Below are 22,375 nucleotides of genomic sequence, written 5' to 3'. Positions count from 1 at the left end.
AAATTATTCACTTGATAAGATATAACATATATTTTAATAAAGCTTTCAGAATTAGAGTTAATTTTCAGAGTTAGTTCTAAATTGCTTTTGTATGTATCTGTGCTTGGCCATTGCTGTTTTCAGGGCATATGCAGCCACTTCGTAAAGTTACATTTATTACTCTCACTGTATGATCCACAAAACCTTGAACCACTTTCTGTCCTATCAACATTATGACTTTAATGAATGCGATTTACCTGAAGTTGATTGAAAAGACATAAAATGTAGTGGTACTCAATAAGGCAGAAACACAGAAAACTCTTGGACTTGGAAATGGAATCTAAAGTTAAAAGTTTTGGCATAATCTAAAGTCTCAACAGCTTTCCAAAACAGAGAGCATTACAAACATTATGTCAGCCTTTCATAGGTTTTCTTGCATTTTTTGCCAGGATGGTGCACACCTTACATAAGTACGCAAAAAGAGAGAATGACACTCATGAGTTTCAACTATAAATAAAAACTCAAACTCCCACAGCTCTCCTGTTACTATGTAACACAAAGCCAAATTGGACCAGACCTGTCCGTGCTTTTATGCATCGCAAAAACACAAACTGAGGATGAATATGGCGATTAGAAACACTGATTTCACAGTAAGAGATCTAGAATATTATCCTACAAGCTGGCAGCTGATATCTGGATCCATACATTATGGACTGAAAGCTTCCAATCATTCCAGAGCTTTATAGGCTATAGATTGACTACCTTCTCCTGTCACAATACTAGATCATCCACACTGTCAGATGCTTTCGTTCAAGCTCAAGCCCTGGACAATTGCTTCATATTGTGAAAATTACTTTAAAAGAGAAAATTGGACCAAAAACTATGTAGTGCAGACTCAGCTTTAGATACAATACCTCAGGACATCACTTCTGAAAGAAGCTTTCTAAGATCGTATCTAAGAGTTCAGACCTTTTCTGATGCTGCAAGACAGTGAAAGTGATTCATGCCTTTGTGTTCTCCAGATTATATTATGGCAATTGAACTGAACTGCTTAAACACCACCATTCACAAACAACAGCGTGTATAAACTTTAAACTTTAATACAATTTAGTACAGTACTGACTGAATGTCTGAAAAAAACAAAGACTAAGTAAGTAAATCATATATCTGTGCAGACAGCTTGCATAGGCTCCAGCACCCCTCACCAACGCCCCCCCCCCCCCCCCCCCCCCCCCACCCACCCGGCGATCCTGAGGGAGAAGCGACTTAGAAAATGTGTGTGTGTGTGTGTATCTGTGCAGGCATCTTTGCATTGTTTACCTGTTCCTTTCAGAGTTTTTCCACTTACATTCCTGATACTGTTAGACTTTATCAAGATCAGGTTTACTGAATGTGCTAAGAGTTATTTATAAAAACCGATATGACGTCTTTTGTAATGTATATTCATTGTTAAGTCAATATTTTTGGAAATGATTTGTACAGAATGACATTGTGTACTAAACTACAATCCCCAAGTCTCACTACATCTAAAAAACCATATAAGCGTCTAGTGCTTTTGGTAATAACCCAAAAGTAACTTTCCAGGTGATATAACAGGTTACTCCAATACAGTAATGTGTAGTGACTCTGAATTGCATGAACTATTAATGCCTCTTACTTTCGTGAAGTAACTTTTCCAACACTGGAGAAAACAATAATGACAAAATAATAATACTGTGTTTTAAGTGGTCTCCTCTCTCACCTCAGAGGCTTGTTGTTCCTCAGACATACAAATATAGAACAAACAAATAAACCAAACCGTGTACAATACTGGTATCACTATTTATCGTCCTGCCATCTGCTGTGTTGTTAGCATCATCACTGCTCCCAATCAGTTGCATCCATGCAGCTGGTTCTGAACCACATCCCTGGCAGTACGCCATGCATGTCCTCTTCTATTAGTGGACAAGCTATAAGGACCAACAGGCCTGAGGACCGGTCTCATGAGGGCTTTCATTTTCCATGATTAACTCCTGTGCAAGATATACTGGCATTCAGCAGCGATAAGCCTCTTTAGAGCATCACAGCAAGACAATGTAGTCCGGGTCCGAGGACAAGTTATCTGCCCTATCAAAACACTGTGATCTGTTTATGCAGAGTGATGAAAAAGGTCTTATTTGCAACAAGAAAAGGACACTTTGCACTTTGAAAACTGTTATAAGGATCACAAGACGAGTGGCATCCCAATGATGGCTGAAGGAAAAAAAAATGTTTCAGCCAGGCCAGTCCCTTTAGCGCCAATTACTGGGAGACACAATGTTGAAAGGTCCATAAGAACAAGAGCCATTTACTGATATCTTTCCATTGTATTATAAAGTAAGCAATTTGAGAACACTGAAAGATAATGTGACTCTCTAATAGTTACTACTGCTTTTCATCTACTAAGAAATACAAGTATTCCTTGCAGCAATTCATGTTGCCTAGATTCATTAGAATCATGCTCCTTCTTCTGCCTCCTCCTCTGATAGTGCTCAAAATGCAATCTCCTCCCAGTGAGTGTGTGTATGCATGCATACCAACAGCAATCTGGATTTGACAGCCACAAAGAAGCATAACTCTCGTTAAAAGCGCATTTAACTCCGACGCGCTCTGCCTTTGCATAATGTTCTTAGATATCTCAGAGCACCTTCCAGACAGAATAAAGCCCCTGCCTACATTGCATCTCAACTCTTTCATCAATGAGCCTGTGCAACTGAACTGGGGCAGATATTCACTGAACATACCTTGAGTGGTAGATGCAATAAACTGTACTGTATATCAGAGTCTCCAGCCTTGTAGAATCCAGCCTGGCACCTTATCGATTTCCTGGCAGATGCCTTTGGCAACAGATGTAGCTGGCTAATACAGTGCGCTTTCAACAGCCCCCGCAATGGCACTATATCTATAAATCAGGTCCAATGGTAATAGACAGTCTTGACCTACTAATTTGAAATAAGCAGAGTTATCAGCTCTTTGGACACAGAGCGAAACCATTTTCTTCACGCTGATAAACAGCAGAGACCGAGAGAAAAGCAAATTATTTTTTCCAAGCTAATTCAAGATTCACCAGTCTCTCATGTGATAACACTTCAGAAGAATGTGGAATTGGGACTGTAGAAACAGTATATTGAAGATAATCTCTGATTCTTTTTCAAATTCAATGTGCTAAATGCTAGATGACAAGACATTAAAGACCTTCTGCAGACACCAAAGACTGTGCTCATGTTACTATTCCAATTTAAAAGGTCAATATAATGGAAAACCAGGTTTTCCTCACATAAACCTAGCAAAATGTACCCTGTACAGATGGTCCATATATGGAAGCTAAGCTGCAAAAAACACTCATGTTGAATTCACTGTTTTTGTAATGTCATTAATATGTTTATTACACATGAACTCAGGAGTGTTGGTCTTGAATAAAACAGAATTCAGGGCAGTCAAAAAATATTATGAATTAGTAGTGACTGATTGTCCAGGCTTTAGTAGTGTTAGTGTTCCAAATTAAAGGCTCTACATCCACAGACTAAACTAGAATATGGCACAAAAACCAACAGATTTGCAGAACTCCATCCATTTATAGGGGCAGAATTCAGGGCAGTAACTACTAATTCATACTCATTTTTAACTGCCCTGAATTCTGTGAATTCCTGAATATAGTCTGTGGATGTAGAGCCTTTCGTTTGTGTACAGATATGTGTGCAGAAGGGCTTTAATTTCTTCTCTTTTAGCAGCTCATTTTTGAATTAACTTTTTTTGTGTCACAAAAACCAACACATTTATTTACACCCACCTGTTCAGCTTACAGAAGTTTAGCCCTGTCCACTGATGTTTACGTTATAAAGAGCGTCTCAGCTTGAACTGCTGTCCATTCACATATATCACTCTGATAAGCAAGGCAACAAAAACAGTCTTTTTGATTCTAAAGGATGAAGCAAGGTTGGGAAATGCTCATGTAAAAATGAATTATGGCTGTTTATTAGTATATATACGTAAGACAATGCAAGTGGACCTTAATAAACAAGAGGCAGGTAAAATATGGGCCCTTTAAGGACTAAAACATGCCAGAGGTATATGGAGGTCTTACTGCTCATAGCAGTGGGAAAGAGAAAATATATACATAGCACTTCTTTTTCTTTTTTACTTCAGTCTCTTCTTCATTCAATTTCTTCTGACTTGCATGAGGCTATTTATACACCCACTGACTCCTTTAAGGGACTTTCCTTATCTCCTCTGCAACAGTTGCAGTTTGTATTCCAGTGCGTGAAATGACTCTGCACTTCATGCAGGTCTCTGTAAATGAAGGCAATTCTTAGATGCTGGGAAATGCGCTACACATGTCACTAAGACAACCATTGTAACTGCAGGTTAAAGATTAGGATTTTGTAAGCAATGGTCTCTGTAAAAGCTCAGGGAATACCTCTACAATCAATTCTAGTATGACAGTTTGTTTAGCCTTTTTATACTTTTCTGACAAACAGCTACACCCTCAGCTTCAGATCCATTCAAAGCTTATGATTTATGACAACAGATTACCTTCTTTAGCACAAGACTGACCATAAGACTGAAACATTCTTAATTGCATGAACTCTCCGAACTGTTCGATGATATTTGCTTATGTTAATGACACTGCATTAGCAAGCATTACCTGCTCTCATTGTCTCTCCATCAAACACACTCATTATTCATGAGCTAGCACACAGTCCTCTCATTACAACTGCACAGTACACTGCGATGATCACATTACCTCACTAAACACAAGAAAGAAACACAACTGCACACACAAGAGCAAACACACACAAAAGGCTATGGTAGAACACTGGCATAAATGGACTAAATGGCTACTGGCAACAGGCACACACAGTTCTCAAGTCTCTCTAAAAATATCCACTCTGTGCACCACTGGGTTTCACTGAAAAGACCAACCATTCAGTCTGACACAAACATACCTCAGTAACTGTTAGGATCTGTGGTACACATTAAAGGTTTGAGTAAACAGCATTTGCATGACCTTAATGGATTCTGCATGCTGTGACAGTCTCTTAAATATGGCCTATAGTACAGTACAAAACCAACTTTTTATCATTTCATTTCCAGTCAAATTATTCATTTAACAGTGACAAGTGAATAGCAGACCACATGTATTTTTTCAGTATTTAGTGTCCACCTCTTATTATTATTTTTATCACAGATTCCATTCTTTTTAGGAGACTTTCAGTTTTTCAAAGAAATCTGCAGGGATATTTTACACACCTCCAAAATGATTAATTTCGCTCATGATGAAACCTTTAAGTACTGTTTATTCAAGGGGGATAGTTGTGGCGGTCTGCCAAATCTTGTGTGGTTGTTAAAAATATTATTTTCTTTATAGATTTTTTGAGTTTGGACCACGCCTTCAACATATGGTGGGATTATAAGGGAAGACTGTGATTGTCGGAGGGGAGAGACCTCTAACAACTTGGACTGGAGGCCTGGACAGCTTCTGATTGGAGCTATTCAGCCGAACACCACCATTTGGACAGGTGGTAGGGCTGACATAGGAATGAGGCACAGGGAAGAGATGGGATGGTGGTGGTGAGGATCTGTATGAAAACGGTCACAGCGAATTGAAGGTGCAGAAGGGAATTTCTGGCATGTTAGACTGGAAGGAGGAAGGGTTTTAGGCCTCATTCTCCCCACAAATTTTAAATTTCCTTACTCTATTAATCATTTTTCAAACTTTTTTTTAATATGTCAACTGCATCTCAGTGTCTATAGTGCATGTTACTATATTTATAATAGATACAGTAAAAATAATGGGAATCTTGAAAATGTTGGTAATGTTTAGTATAAATATAAAAAATATTTACTGTATTTTAGAATGTGTATAACTGGTAATAAGAACACAGTGTATTGTCAGGCAGTTGACTGGTTGAATTACAAAGGAGGATCCAAATATACACACAAACCCCTTGAGACTGATGACGGCTCCCTCCAAGCCCATACTGAGATTCTAGCTGGGGTAGATTAAATCAGCTGCTATTTTTGGCTAGCGGTGTGCCGGATAATGTGAACACAGCACATCACATTTGTGTCTCGGCAGCAAACACTGGCCTTTGAAGTTATGCCTCTAGCTATCGTAGCAGTGATATGTAGAAGCACGCTGTCATTTATAGGTTCATTGCTTCACTGAACTGTCCCATCGATGTCACAAATGGAATGTGTGTTTACTGGGTGAAAATGACAGATCAAAGAAATGCCAAGACCCTGTGATAAGTCACACATGGTCACATCATTACAAAAGAAAACAACACTGCATCTCCACCCTAAGAAAACTGCCATTTCTATTTCTACACAAACATGGCTTCTTTTCAGGGAACGCTCAGCTCAGACACTTTGGTCAACAGGATACAGATAAAAGAGGAGAGGAAAGTGCTCTAGATATAGCCTAGTTTTTCCCTCTGGGAGGATGAAGAACCAAAATCAATAGAAGGCTCAAACACTCTGAAAGAGTGTCTGGGTTAAGAGTTTACAAGTAAAGTTCCATATTAGTTGAGATATTAGAACGTGACCTTAACTACATCAGTTTTTTAATCCTTTATCCATTTTTTTGTCTGCACCAGAAAGTTATTATATATTTAATCAAAACAACATAACTGGCTCTGCAACAGGCTTTAAACTGAAGTGAAAAACTTTGACATTTACTTGGGATTGCATGCCTAAGTAATGCAATCCCTGCACAACAATGCAGAAATACACTTTATGTATATGAGCTAATTTTCAAAATTAAACATTACAGTGTGAGAAATAAAATGTTCAGACTGCTGTCTGAACTGTTCACATGGATCTTTTCTGTTTTGCACTTGGTTTGACTTGCCCCTACAAATCCAATGAGTAGAGCCAAATGTCTGTACATTGGTTTGCACTGAATTTATTGTTTCATGACTTTAAGGATTAAATCAATTTTTTGCTGTGAAAAAATCATATTAGATTAAATACAAATAATATTAATACAACAGGTAGTTTTTAGATATAGCAGTGTCTTTGTTTGATCATTTCCAATGCTCTACTCTAAACAACCCAGTGTTATTTTATCATCACACTTTAACATTTCAGATCATCAAACTACTTTTAATATCAGACAAAAGATAACACGTCAACACAAAATGCTGTTTTTAAATGATTATTTCATTTATTGAAGAAAAATGGCCCTTTATAAAAAAGTAATCCCCCTTAGCTACTAAATCAACCAGTTAACCAGATTCAACTGATTATTGTGTTCAATGTCACTATCCACACCCAGGCATGATTGCTGTTAGACCTGTTAAATCTATACATCACTTAAATAGAACCTGTCTGGCAACGTGAAGCAGACTAGATGGTTTCAAAAAGCAGCAAATTATGCCACATTCTAAAGAGATTCAAATACAGAGACAAAACTATGTCAGTGAAATCTACCAGACTGGAACTGGTTACAAAACCATTGCTAAGGCTCTGGGACTTCAGTCAACCAAGAGAGAGCCATTATCCACAAATGGAGAAAACTTGGAACAGTGGTGAACCTTCCCAGGAGTGGCTGGCCTACCAAAATTTCATCAATAGGACACTGATGACTCATCCAGGAGGTCACAAAACAGCCCAGGCAAACAAGAACCATAGACCTCACTTGCCTCAGTTAAGGTCAATGCACAAAATTCCACAATAAGAAAGACAATGGGCATAAATGGAATCTATGGGAAAGCTACAAGGTGCAAACTTACTGGCTCCATTTCTCTTTTGTAAAATTAAGGAGGCTCAGCACATGTATCTTTTCTCAACACCTCAATCATTACAAGTACTATTTACATTAACCTTACAGCACCTTTTATTATATACCCATTAAAATGTTCTAAAAAAATGAATGGTCCCAAAATAAAGTGTTTATTGAAGCTTCGAAAATAATGTGCAGTATTTGAAATACATGGTATAAATATGTGTAAATTAATTTTGGTGTTTCAGAACATAAAACCAAAGTAGTAGACTTGCCAGTACAGACCAATATTCTCATATCAACTACAAAACCAACTCAGCCATGCAGAATAAACAGCACTAGTTAAAATGCAATAGAAGCCACATTTTCCCAGAACATCTGTGTTTGTGTATGTTTGCTGTTAGCGTGACTGACAGAATAGGGTGGATAAGGCTGTGGTTGTCGAAGAACAGGCTGTGGTGCAAGCTGCAAGCAGATGGGGCAAGGGCTTTACTCCAATAGTTCACACATAAACACGCATACATGCACGAGAGAGATGCCTGATTACTCAACCTCACTTCCGCTTACTGGCCTATCACACGCCCCCCCCAGCCCAGCCACTGCAGATCCTATCACATTAATGCTGTTGCACAACCCTCAATCACTTTAATAGAGTCTCCCTCTGACTGCTGTGCTGCAGCTGTGGCCATCTTCGCACAGCTTGTTATGTAATGGTACATCCAGTTCAAACCCAGAGACTCTTTCAGCATGGTCAGCACTACAAATGACACCAATCTCATATCAAGTATCAGTATTGGGCTGTTTTCAGTAGAACATGCTGGGTTGGGTGTCAGAGGGGGAAAAAAGAATGAATATGATTCAGCACCAAATCTAGTCTGAAAGTTATTGCCCCACATATTTCTTCTTGTGCGGTAGCAGAGTTTTTGAATAGTTTTGGCATGAATGGCCTCTTTTATTCATCTGAAGTGAAGTGCTTCACGTAAAAATAGCTTCTTTTTTTTTCGAAACAGCTTATTAGTTTTTAAAGAAAAAAACATGAGGACTGGTACTGGATGATACCTAAGGCTTTAATATCAGTAACAGTTTGGGAAAGAAACTTTGTCCTTAACAATTGGTATATAAATGGTATATGACAGCAAAATATCAAAAAATAAACTCATTTTAAATAGTTGTGAAGTAACAATTTCATGATCTACAGTGTATCACAAAAGTGAGTACACCCCTCACATTTCTATGATATATCTTTTCATGGGACAACACTGACAAAATGACACTTTGACACAATGAAAAGTCTGTGTGCAGCTTATATAACCGTGTAAATTTATTCTTCCCTTAAAATAACTCAATATACAGCCATTAATGTCTAAACCACCGGCAACAAAAGTGAGTACACCCCTAAGAAACAGTTCCTGAAGTGTCAATATTTTGTGTGGCCACCATTATTTTCCAGAACTGCCTTAACTCTCCTGGGCAGGGAGTTTACCAGAGTTTCACAGATTGCCACTGGAATGCTTTTACACTCCTCCATCCATCACGGAGCTGGTGGATATTCGAGACTTTGCACTCCTCCACCTTCCGCTTGAGGATGCCCCAAAGTTGTTCTATTGGATTTAGGTCTGGAGACATGCTTGGCCAGTCCATCACCTTTACCCTCAGCCTCTTCAATAAAGCAGTAGTCATCTTAGAGGTGTGTTTGGGGTCATGATCATGCTGAAACACTGCCCTGCGACCCAGTTTCCGGAAGGAGGGGCTCATGCTCTGCTTCAGTATTTCACAGTACACATTGGAGTTCATGTGTCCCTCAATGAAAATGTACCTCCCCAACACCTGCTGCACTCATGCAGCCCCAGACCATGACATTCCCACCACCATGCTTGATTGTAGGCATGACACACTTATCTTTGTACACCTCACCTGATTGCCGCCACACATGCTTGAGACCATCTGAACCAAACAAATTAATCTTGGTCTCAATCTTGGTGCACTCAGCTTCTTTGGACGACCAACACGAGGTCTGTTCTGAGTGGACCCTGCTCTTTTAAAACGCTGGATGATCTTGGCCACTGTGCTGCAGCTCAGTTTCAGGGTGTTGGCAATCTTCTTGCAGCCTTGGCCATCTTCATATAGTGCAACAATTCGTCTTTTAAGATCCTCAGAGAGTTCTTTGCCATGAGGTGCCATGTTGGAACTTTCAGTGACCAGTATGAGAGAGTGTGAGAGCTGTACTACAAATTTGAAAACACCTGCTCCCTATGCACACCTGAGACCTAGTAACACTAACAAGTCACATGACATTTTGGAGGGAAAATGACAAGCAGTGCTCAATTTGGACATTTAGGGGTGTAGTCTCTTAGGGGTGTACTCACTTTTGTTGCCGGTGGTTTAGACATTAATGGCTGTATATTGAGTTATTTTAAGGGAAGAATAAATTTACACTGTTATATAAGCTGCACACAGACTTTTCATTGTGTCAAAGTGTCATTTTGTCAGTGTTGTCCCATGAAAAGATATATCATAGAAATGTGAGGGGTGTACTCACTTTTGTGATACATTGTACATCATTCTTGTAGGCTACAGAGTTGGCGTAGCCTTCAGACACTCAGACGGCCTCAGCTATAGAGGGTGCCGTTAATAAAGATGAATGCAGTACACTATACAAAGCCACCGGAGGGCAACTCTGACCTATGGCAGTTTTGTGCTTCATGCATACAGAATGCATTTGCACCCAAAAGTGGCAAAAAACACTTTAAATTTCACAATAGATGCAATACGGTGCATGTGGTAATCCAGAACCACTTTGCAATGCTTGTTATTTCACACCAGATGCAACCAGAAGGCAGCAGGTTCTGTTTGCATTGCTTTTTCACATAATACAAATGTCGGTATCATCCATTTATTGTTGCTAGCATTCTCACCATGTAATGTACAGCTATACAATAGAGAGGGAGATGCTTGTGGGTTCACAGTTTTAACCTACTCATAGGATATCTATCACCTTGTCGAAGAGTTAAAACTGCATTTGTTGGTGCGTGTATTAGCCTAGATTGAATACTATAGCATGAAAACTGCATCGCTTTCCTGTTTCTGTCTATAAACGACTAGCCTGCAGTATGGCATGCGTCAAAGACTATAATGACAAATATAGGAGTGCATCTCATGCAGCATGCGTACTGCATCTGGTGTGAAATTATTGTTTTTACATATTTCCAGAAACAACTCTGTCTAAATGTCTGGAAGGTCAACTAACAGTATGGCTTTGGAAGTTCAAAATCATTTCACTGCTTTGCAGGACTTTGTTGACAGCCATGACACGCACTGCTATTGGCTGCACTTGAAAGAATGCCAATCACTCAGCCGTCCCTGCTGATCACTAATGCTTTTATTGGCCCCTTGCCCTCACCATAAGCTTTTGTGAAGTCCTAAAGCCACAATGGTATGGTGAGAGCCATCTGGAGTATGAGTGGGCATAATGGAGGTTATGAGCCACACAAGGGAGAAGCCCAACAGTCCAGATTTTCTGTCTGATGGCACTATGAACCTGAGGAAGTCAAAGCTTCTACCTATTAGTCATGATAGTATGATACACTCTGAAGCTAAAGCCTCCACAGAGCTGGCAATACATCATTCAGTTAAGGCTGCCAATGTAGAATACAACAACTGGAGATAACAGGTGAAATAATCAGTCCACTAGTCAGTTCTATGTGAAAAATTATGACAACAGCAAGTAGAAGCAAGAAAAAATGGTCATACTCTTGAGACAATGCAAATTTCTAAATTAATTGCTTGTTCTAAAATTTAGACTGTTAAATTTAGGTATGCAAATGCCATTTCAGAATCAGCACTCCCAAGATTGCAATGAGATCTTGCTACAATTGTATCTCATTAAACTCTGTTTGATTAAACTGTTCCCTCAAACAAACAGCTGCTGGTAAAATATTTTGAAAAGTGTTGAGAGCTTGGTGCTTGCATTTTAGAACATTTTAGAATTTTTTGTCTCTAAAGCTTTATGAGCTTATAGATCCAGAGTATCAGTATTGCACACTTCCTGATTCAAGATATGCAGGAAAGGGCTATGATGATATGAATGAAGTTTGTGTTTAGGGGGTTCAGCACCAATCTTTTCTCCCCTCTAGTGCTATGTAAACGTTGGACAGCAGGGACTTGAATGCTCCTGCTGCATATTTCACATCCTACATAGTCTGAATCAGGAAATGTTCATCTTCAAACATAAAGATACTTCCTTTAAAAAAGAAACAGAATTCCATAAATTATTATGTAGTCACCAAGTAAGTTACTTACCTCTGCAAGGTGAGGCATGGGATTAAATCCACAGAGATTACACACCACATCCTTGCACTTAGTACAGGAATTGTAGTTGGGAGTCTCCTTTGAGCCCACATTAAGCGCCACTTTACAGAGTTTGCAGATGGATGGGGTTGCTTTGGAAGGAGGCTCAGAGGGGGCTGCTACTTTATCAGGCTCTGTACTAGCTTTTTGCTTAGCTGTAACTGGCAGTGCCTTGGTCAAATGAGGTTCCTCTGTCTTCTTCTCATCTGGTTTCTTGAATACAGGAGCTTTGGGTTCTCCTTGAGGCATCCTGAGGGAGGCCTGAGAGGCTGCAGACCCCTTGCGAGAGGTAGGTGGTGTTGAAGTCTTGCCAGAAGATTGGGATACTGTAGAACCTTTGCGTGAGGTTGGTGGAGATGAAGCAGGCTCATCCTGAACAGCTGATGAAATCAGATTAGATGCAGAGCTAAAGATGGAGGATCCAAATCCCAAAACCTTGCCAGAGACATTAGTCACAGATTGTGGTGAGGGTGACCGTGATGCTGTCTCGGTCAATCCACCAAAGCCAAAGAGTTTCCCAGTCATAGAATCAGAAGTCTTAGCAGGAGTAGGTTGAGATTTACCTAATCCGAATCCAAAGAAGCTTGATTCCTGCTTTGGAGCTTCAGCTTGAGGTGGTGGAGCAGATTTGATTGGTGAGGGAGTACCTTTGGCACTTTCTGGCTGAGGTTTTGAAGGCTTCTCCTGTGCTGGGACCTTTTGTTGGGGGAGCTCTTTACTCTGTGGTTGTTTTAAGTCTGTATTTGTTTGCACAGTGGTTGGAGCTGGGATGTCTTTCTTTGACGGTGATGGGACTGGGATATTCTTTTCACTGATAGGTGTAGAGGATAAAACGCTGGGTTTGGGTTCAGTTAAAGTGTGTGCTGCAGGTGGTGCTTGGCTATCCTTTTTGGAAGATGTCATTTTCAGCATGGGAGTTCCTGGTGGTTCTGTTGCTCTTATAGTTCGCTGCATCTGACAATTCAGGCAAAGCCACTCCTTCACCTATAATAATTTAGAGCAGTTGTTATTCCTATGTTATTCCTTTCTCTAGTTTGTGCCAAAAACTGATTAAAGAAAATATTGACAATTCATTTGAACTGGAAATACAGCTCATCAGCTGAATAAAACTATGCTCACTTTCTATAATAGTTGTATACTTTATTAACTTTATACAAGCTATACTTCTTATTTCAATGGTCATTGGAATAGCTTTGTCAAAATCCATTAACCCAAATCACAGAGTCAACAACTATCATGCACATTGTATATATGTATATATGTATTAAATAAAAATGAACACTGACTAAGTTCTTGTATGTTATCTTGCAAACCAAAAGCAAAAATATGGGGAAGAAATGTTGTGGTTCAAAATAAACAACAAATAAGTTTTACATAGAAAAAAGACCTTCATGTGGTCAATAGACAGGTATCAGATCTTAATAGATTTTGTGCTCGTGGTCTGTCTGGTTCCTGCATGCAAATATAACTTTACCCAGAATCCATAAAAGTAGCTCAGTGAATTAGCATAAATCTCAAAAGTGTAAAATGTAAAGTGTAAAGACTGAATTCACATGAACAACATTTATTTATTTCAATAGTAAAACCATTAATTAACTTTGTTGTTTCCTTCTTATTGCTTAGGAGTGCCTGCTCACAATGAATAGAATAGTTACAATAGTTAGTATTTGAGTAATCTGAGTGCACTTGACTAACTCAGTCAATCCCATAAAAGTGCACTTGGAGTTTACAAGTACAGAGATGAACAAAAAATGTCATTTATGTGAGTGCTTATTAACGCACAAGCGTATTTTCTTTGTCTGAATTTTCATAGTGTCATGTACGTGTGTAGTGTAAGGATAAAGAGCAGGATATTTCTCACCTTTGTCTGATCAGGCATTGGATCAAATCCACATTGACTGCATACGTTGTTCTTGCATTCGGTGCAGATCTGGAAATTAGGTGGATCCACAGAACCTATGTTTAGCTCTACTTTGCAAATAGGACAGCTGGACTGGATTGGTTTAGTAGCTGGCTGTAAAGGAGCAGAAGATTTGGCAGCTTCTGGTGTCCCATCTAACTTGACGTCTGATTTCTGATCTGGTTTCTTCTGATCTAACATCTGTGCACCAGATGATTTGGTATCTTTAGCAGGAGGCATTCTTACGGAGGCCTGGGAAGCCACAGAACCTTTGCGTGAAGTTGGTGGGGTTTTAACAGAGGCTTGGGAAATTGCAGAACCTCTACGAGATGTAGGTGGTGTGGGAGTCTTGACAGATGTCTGGGAAACTGAAGAGCCCTTACGGGAACTTGGTGGTGTTGTAGAAGACTCATCCTGAACGGCTGATGAGATCAGATTAGATGCTGAGCTGAGGATGGAGGATCCAAAACCTAGAACCTTCCCAGAAACAGCAGAGACAGACTGTGCTGAGGGTGTCTCTGTCAAACTACCAAGCTTCCTATTGCTTGTCTCAGAAGGCTTGGATGGTGCAGGCTGAGATTTAGCACTGCCAAACCCAAACCCAAAGAATCCTGACTCCTGCTTCAAAGTTTCTTGTTCTCTTGGTGAAGGTTTGGTTTGAGGCTTCTCAGGTTTTTCCAGAACTCTGCCCTTTTCTGCTCCTGTATCTACTGGTTGCCCAACAGCTTCCTGCTCAATTATAGGTTTCTGAGGACCTGCAGCATTTTGATCCTCCTTTACAAGCATTATTTCAGAGGATGGCCTCTGTGCTGAAACCCCCTCTACAGTAGAAGAAAGCTGAACCTGTGTTTCTTTCTTCTCAGCTGTTTTATCTTCATTTATCTTGGGTAAAGCTTCTTTTTTCATGTCTGTAATCAAAAAGTTCTCTTTTTGGACACAGGGTGGAACTGGGGCTTTATTTTCATCTATCATAGCTGCAGCAGATACATCTTTTGGAGGCTCCTGAACCTGAGTTAGCTCCTTCTTATTAGTTTCACCAGCATCAGTTGCTGTTTTGGGTGTTAGACTTTCTGGAGGCTGCTTTGAGGTGGAGATAGTGTCTGGTTCTGCCTGTGGCTTTGTAACTGGTGGTTCCATTCCCTTTAATGCTCTCTGTGTTTGACAGCTTAGGCAAAGCCATTCAAAAACCTGCATTATCAGAACAATAATAAGGTTTTAATGAGTATAACATGGCTCTATAGCTTTTAATGTATAATTCGTAAATATTAAAAACATATTGAGAAAGAAAATTGTTGAATATCATACCTCAGTCTGATGAGGAACAGGGTTAAATCCACAGAGGTTACACACAATGTTCTTGCATTCTGTGCATGTATTGTAGTTGGGTACTTCATTTGAGCCAACATTAAGCTCCTGCTTACAGATTGGACAGACTGCATGCTGTGCTTTAAAAGGTGTCACCACTTTTGTAGAGTCATTTGGTACTATTTCACCTAGTTTTTTCTCTTGTTCTTTCTTTGTAGTTGAAGTCTTTGTCTCTTCAGTTGAAATTTTGTTTTTTGTACCTTGTGGGATTTTTTCAGGCTCTACAGATGCTTTCCGAGAAGCAGGAGAAGATGGTGTCTTCATAGATGCTGTAGAATCCTTACGAGAAGGTGGAGGAGTTGTAGAGGCCTCATCGTGAACAGCTGAAGAGATCAGATTAGAGGCTGTGCTAAAGATAGCGGACCCAAAACCTAGAACCTTTCCAGAAACAGCAGAAGCAGCAGGCTGAGGAGATGATGGTCGAGAACGAGGACCACCAAAACCAAAACTAAAGAAACTTGATTCTTCCTTTGAAGCTTCAGATTTGGGTGGTGGTGCAGATTCAGTAGTAGAGGGCTGTAGTGATGTGGGAGCAGAAATAGGTTTCTTGGTGTCTGTTTCAGTGTTTAGTTTCCTAGCAGGAGAAGGCTCTTTCTTCTGTGGTGATGCTGGTGGAGGCATTTTGTTTGGCTCTTGCTGAGGCTGTACAACGGGAGCACCTGGTGCTCTCTTCATCTGGCAATGCAAACATAGCCACTCCTTCACCTGTCCATGAAATAGTGATTAATAATAATTAATATTATCTTTATTTTAATGAAAGTACTAACTACTGTAGTTTATTACATGTATATGTACATATGTATTTTTACAGAAGCATAAAACATGTTATTAATTATATATCAGAGAGCATAAATTTGCAGAAGAACAGTGCAAATGAGTATTTGTTTTATTTATCTAGCTTTTTGTATTTCTTTTTTTTTTTGGACAAGTTGTTTTTTTATTGCCTGATCGCATTATGGCTTTACAATCAAGACATGTGCAATCAGATTTGTTTTTTTTTTGTCTTTTTTTAAATGTATTTATTTATTTTCTCTATTGCTCAACAACATCACTGTGCAAGGATCTTATTAATATATCTCCTTCTTCAAGGTTAATGGTTCATTCACAAGAAATGAGAGATGCGATGAAGCTCTTGAGGTTAAGTAACTTACCTCAGTTTGTTGTGGCATAGGGCTGAACCCACAAAGATTACACACAATGTTCTTGCATTCAGTGCAGGTGTTATAGTTGGGTGGATCCTTCTTGATATCCACCTTACAGAGTGGACACTGTTTTATGGGCTCATCTTTTTTCACAAGAGAAGTTGGCACCATTGACTGGTCCTCTGGTTTCATTTCCATTTCTTTCTTCTCTTCTTTTGTCTGTGCTACAGAAGCCTTACGAGAAGCAGGGGGTGTTGGAGTGATTTTTGCAGAAACTGTAGAAACCTTACGAGAGGTTGGAGGTGATGTAGAAGGCTCATCCTGAACAGCTGATGAAATCAAATTAGATGCAGAGCTGAGAAAAGAGGATCCAAAACCTAGAACCTTTCCGGAAACAGCAGAAGCAGCAGCTTGAGGAGACGGTGACCGAGAACGAGCACCTCCAAAACCAAAGAAACCTGACTCCATCTTTGGACGTTCAACTTTCTGTGGGATAGCAGGTGTGGCAGGAACAGGCTGTTGTGTTGAAGGAACAGCAGTGGATTTCTGGGACTCATTTGGATTAGGTTTATCCTCCTTTTTCCCAGGTGTAGATGGCTTCTGAGCTTTCATTGTTGCATCATCTGGAGTGGGAGCCTCCTTCTTCTGTGGTGATACTGGTGGAGGTACTTTGTCAGCCTGTGATTGAGGCTGTGCAGGAGGAGGTCCTGGTGCTCTCTTCATCTGACAGTTCAAACAAAGCCACTCCTTCACCTGTGCAGCCTGTGCAGCCAACATGAAAGAGAGTACTGGTAAAAAAAACTGAGAATGGATCGAATACTTCATGAAGTTACTCAGTGAAGGGAAGTAGACAACATAGTAAGACCTGCTGTACAAGCATCTAATCAGTTATAATAGAATAATGTCAAAAATGACATTTAACAGCATGTGATAAAACTGAACAGGGACAAATACTAGTCTTTAAGATATTTCAAATTTTATCAAGAAAGAAGAATGTCTGTAGTTGCTATTTCACTGTTCTCCATAATGGAGTGGCATATGTAATACTACATGACAACAGTGCCCTGCATCTACTTAATTTCAGTGTGTGTGACACTCATCATGTTAGTAAATGATTTGTAATATATTAAAAACTATATATATACATATATATATATATATATATATATATAGTGGGGAGAAAAAGTATTTAGTCAGTCACCAATTGTGCAAGTTCTCCCACTTAAAAAGATGAGAGAGGCCTGTAATTGACATCATAGGTAGACTTCAACTATGAGAGACAAAATGAGGAAAAAAAGTCAGAAAATCACATTGTCTGATTTTTAAAGAATTTATTTGCAAATAATGGTGGAAAATAAGTATTTGGTCACCTACAAACAAGCAATGATTTCTGGCTGTCACAGACCTGTAACCTCTTCTTTAAGAAGCTCTTCTGTCCTCCACTCATTACCTGTATTAATGGCACCTGTTTGACCTCGTTATCTGTATAAAAGACACCTGCCCACAACCTCAAACAGTCACACTCCAAACTCCACTATGGTGAAGACCAAAGAGCTGTCGAAGGACACCAGAAACAAGATTGTAGACCTGCACCAGGCTGGGAAGACTGAATCTGCAATAGGCAAGCAGCTTGGTGTGAAGAAATCTACTTTGGGAACAATAATCAGAAAATGGAAGACCTACAAGACCACTGCTAATCTCCCTCGATCAGGGGCTCCGCGCAAGATCTTACCATGTGGGGTCAAAATGATCACAAGAACGATGAGCAGAAATCCCAGAACCACACAGGGGGACCTAGTGAATGACCTGCAGAAAGCTGGGACCAACGTTACAAAGACTACTGTCAGTAACACACTACGCCGCCAGGGACTCAGATCTTGCAGTGCCAGACGGGCACTTCAAACTTCAGACGAGCGAGTCTGAAGTTTGCAAGAGAGCATTTGGATGTTCCGGAAGAGTATTGGGAGAATGTCATACGGTCAGATGAAACCAAAGTAGAACTGTTTGGTACAAACACAACTCGTGTTTGGAGGAGAGTGAATGCTGAGTTGCATCCAAAGAACACCATACCAACTGTGAAGCATGGGGGTGGCAACATCATGCTTTGGGGCTGTTTCTTTGCAAAGGGACCAGGACGACTGGTCCGTGTACATGAAAGAATGAATGGGGCCATGAATTGTGAGATTTTGAGTGCAAACCTCCTTCCATCGTCAAGGGCATTGAAGATGAAACGTGGCTGGATCTTTCAGCATGACAATGATCCCAAGCACACTGCCAGGGCAACAAAGGAGTGGCTTCGTAAGAAGCATTTCAAGGTCCTGGAGTGGCCTAGCCAGGCTCCAGATCTCCAACCCATAGAAAACCTTTGGAGGGAGTTGAAAGTCCATGTTGCCCGCCGACAGCCCCAAAACATCACTGCTCTGCATGGAGGAATGGGCCAACATACCAGCAGCGGTGTGTGCAAACCTTGTAAAGACTTACAGAAAACGTTTGACCTCTGCCATTGCCAACAAAGAATATATAACAAAGTATTGAGATGAACTTTTGTTATTGACCAAATACTTATTTTCCACCATTATTTGCAAACAAATTCTTTAAAAATCAGACAATGTGATTTTCTAATTTTTTTTCCCTCATTTTGTCTCTCATACTTGAAGTCTACCTATGATGTCAATTACAGGCCTCTCTCATCTTTTTAAGTGGGAGAACTTGCCCAATTGGTGACTGACTAAATACTTTTTTCCCCCACTGTGTATATATATATATATATATATAAAATTCCAATGAAGTTGGAACTTTGTGTAAAGTTTAAATAAAAACAGAATATGATGATATGCAAATCCTTTTCAACCTATATTCAATTGAATACACTACAAATACAAGATATTTAAAGTTCAAATGGATAAACTTTTTTGTTTTTTGCAAATATTCACTCATTTTGAATTTGATGCCTGCAACACATTGCAAAGAAGTTGGGACCGGGGCAACAAAAGACTGAGAAAGTTGAGGAATGCTCAAAAAACAAAACACCTGTTTGGAACATTCCACAGGTGAACAGGTCAACTGGAAACAGGTGGGTGTCATGATTGGGTAAAAAGGGAGCATCCCTGAAAGGATCAGTCGTTCACAAGCAAGGATGGGGCAAGGTTCACCACTTTGTGAACAACTGCGTGAGCAAATAGCCCAACAGCTTAAGAACAACGTTTCTCATTGTACAATTGCAAGGAATTTAGGGATTTCATCATATACAGTCCAGAATATCATCAAAAGGTTCAGAGAATCTGGAGAAATCTCTGCAAGTAAGCGACAAGGCAGAAAACCAACATTGAATGCCCGTGACCTTCGATCCCTCAGGCGGCACTGCATTAAAAACCGACATCATTCTGTAATGGATATTACCACATGAGCTCAGGGACACTTCAGAAAACCATTGTCAGTGAACAAAGTTTGTCGTTCCATCTACAAGTGCAAGTTAAAACTCTGCCATGCAAAGTGAAAGCGATTTATCAACAACACTCAGAAACACCGCCGGCTTCTCTGGGCCTGAGCTCATCTGAGATGGACTTATGCAAAGTGGAAAAGTGTCCCGTGGTCTGACGAGTCCACATTTCAAATTGTTTTTGGAAATCACGGACGTCATGTTCTCGGTCCAAAGAGGAAAAGGACTGTCCAGATTGTTATTAGTGCAAAGTTCAAAAGTCAGCATCTCTGGCAGAATACAACAACGGAGATGCCGGACTGTTGAGCAACTGAAGTTGTACATCAAGCAAGAATGGGAAAGAATTCCACCTACAAAGCTTCAACAATTAGTGTCCTCAGTTCCCAAATGCTTATTGAGTGTTGTTAAAAGCAAAGGTGATGTAACACAGTGGTAAAAATGCCCCTGTCCCAACTTCTTTGGAACATGTTGCAGTCATCATATTCAAATAGAAAAGGATTTGCAAATCATCGCATTCTGTTTTTATTTATGTTTTACACAATGTCCCAACTTCATTGGAATTTGGGTTGTATATATATATATATATATATATATATATATATATATATATAAATGAACCCCCAAAACTATCACTAAATACCTAATAATAAATAAATAATAAATCAGTAACAACAAGTACCTTTATGCTACATATGACGTCTTACCTCAGTTTGTTGTGGCATAGGGCTGAATCCACAAAGATTACACACAGTGTTCTTGCATTCTGTGCAGGTGTTATAGTTAGAGGGATCCTTCTTAAACTGAACCTTGCAGAGTGGACAATCTCCAAGAGGCTCTGAGGGAGGCTCATCCTTTTTCATTTGAGAAACTGGTGTCTTTGTCGACTGCTCTTCAGATTTATGTTGTGGTTCTTTCCTTTCCTCTGTTTTCTGTGCTACAGATCCCTTTCGGGAGGAAGGTGGCATTGGAACATTTTTTACAGAACTTTGAGATACTGTAGAACCTTTACGAGAGGTTGGAGGTGTGGTGGAAGGTTCATCCTGAACAGCTGATGAGATGAAATTAGATGCAGAGCTAAGAAAAGAGGATCCAAAACCTAGAACCTTTCCGGAAACAGCAGAAGCAGCAGTTTGAGGAGACGGTGACCGAGATCGAGCACTGCCAAAACCTAAGAAACCTGACTCCTCTTTTGGAGGTTCAACTTTCTGTAGGAGAGTAGGCTGTTGTGCTGAAGGAACAGCAGTGGATTTCTGGGACTCCTCTGGATTAGGTTTATCCTCCTTTTCCCCAGCTGTAGGTGGTTTCTGATCTTTCATTGCCGCATCAACTGGAAGACTTGGCATCTTTTGTGGAGCACCTGGAGTGGGAGCCTCCTTCTTCTGTGGTGATACTGGTGGAGGTACTTTCTCAGCCTGTGATTGAGGCTGTGCAGGAGGAAGTCCTGGTGCTCTCTTCATCTGACAGTTCAAACAAAGCCACTCCTTCACCTGTGCAGCCATGAAAGAGTATTGGTGAAAAAAAAAACTGAGAATGGATCAAATAATTAATGTACAAAGTTGCTCAGTGTAAAGACGTAGACAACATAGTAAGAACCGTTGTAAAAGGATCTAATCAGACATAATATAATAATGTCAAATAACATTGAAAAGTGTAAGAACTGACTGAAACCTTAAAGACCTTAAATCCCATAGACTGAAAATTTAACAGTATGTGATAAAACTGAACTGAGACAAATACTAGTTTTTGTTAAGACATTTCATATTTTGTCAAAAAGGAAAGAATGTCTAGATACAATTTCACTGGTGCTGTCACAGTCTCCTCCGTAATAGATCATGGTTGGAGTGAGAGCATACGTAATACTACATGACAACAGCACCAGCATCTATTTAATTTTAATTTCAGAGTGTGTGACACTCATTGTGTTAGTTATTATGTATTTCTAAACCAATTACAGAAAGACATTTCATAACCCCTAAAACAAGAGGCAGTGTCTATATTAGAGCTACATGATATGGACAGAATACCACATTAAAATTCTTAAAGGCCTTGTAATATATTAAAAACTCTTTATTAGGGCACAAATAATGACTGGCTTACATAATTGTACCCAAAATTATGTCTATTTGTTGGATCATATAAATGGTTCAATTCATAAACATGGCCTTAAAATATGCATATTGCAACCATTTACAATAACATGTTGCAAAGGCAGATACTGTGACAATAAATTAGATTTCCCTTATTTTGCCCAAGGTTGGCCAGCTGTGTTATCCCTTCACCCTCATCGTGTAGTCAGTAACTAGAATGCACAACACCACCACTCTTCATGTAGCACTCTATGTGTAACACGAAGTGTAATATTAGCTGTATATATCTATCTATATCTAGAATATATAATATATATATATATATATATATATATATATTATTGGCCAAACCGTCTATCACTAATTACCTGT

The 22,375-nt window shown here is 39.6% G+C and overlaps 1 protein-coding gene across 9 annotated transcripts in view; it reads right to left on the bottom strand.

Moving 5' to 3' along the window:
• Nucleotides 1-22,375, bottom strand: part of pclob (piccolo presynaptic cytomatrix protein b) — a 107,395-nt gene that overhangs the window by 50,360 nt on the left and 34,660 nt on the right. For all 9 annotated transcript variants that reach the window (XM_037540017.1, XM_017724231.2, XM_017724357.2 and 6 more), the window contains exons 12-16: nucleotides 20,621-21,403; nucleotides 16,487-17,239; nucleotides 15,276-16,040; nucleotides 13,932-15,158; nucleotides 12,023-13,054 (exon numbers count right to left, since the gene is read on the bottom strand). In XM_037540017.1, the coding sequence (XP_037395914.1) occupies nucleotides 12,023-13,054; nucleotides 13,932-15,158; nucleotides 15,276-16,040; nucleotides 16,487-17,239; nucleotides 20,621-21,403 (4,560 nt within the window). The remainder of the gene's footprint in view (nucleotides 1-12,022; nucleotides 13,055-13,931; nucleotides 15,159-15,275; nucleotides 16,041-16,486; nucleotides 17,240-20,620; nucleotides 21,404-22,375) is intronic.

This window comes from Pygocentrus nattereri, chromosome 7, assembly GCF_015220715.1.
Source record: "Pygocentrus nattereri isolate fPygNat1 chromosome 7, fPygNat1.pri, whole genome shotgun sequence".
Classification (NCBI taxonomy): Eukaryota; Metazoa; Chordata; class Actinopteri; order Characiformes; family Serrasalmidae; genus Pygocentrus; species Pygocentrus nattereri.
Note: the sequence above shows the minus strand (reverse complement) of the source record. Positions and strands in the feature narration are given on the sequence as shown.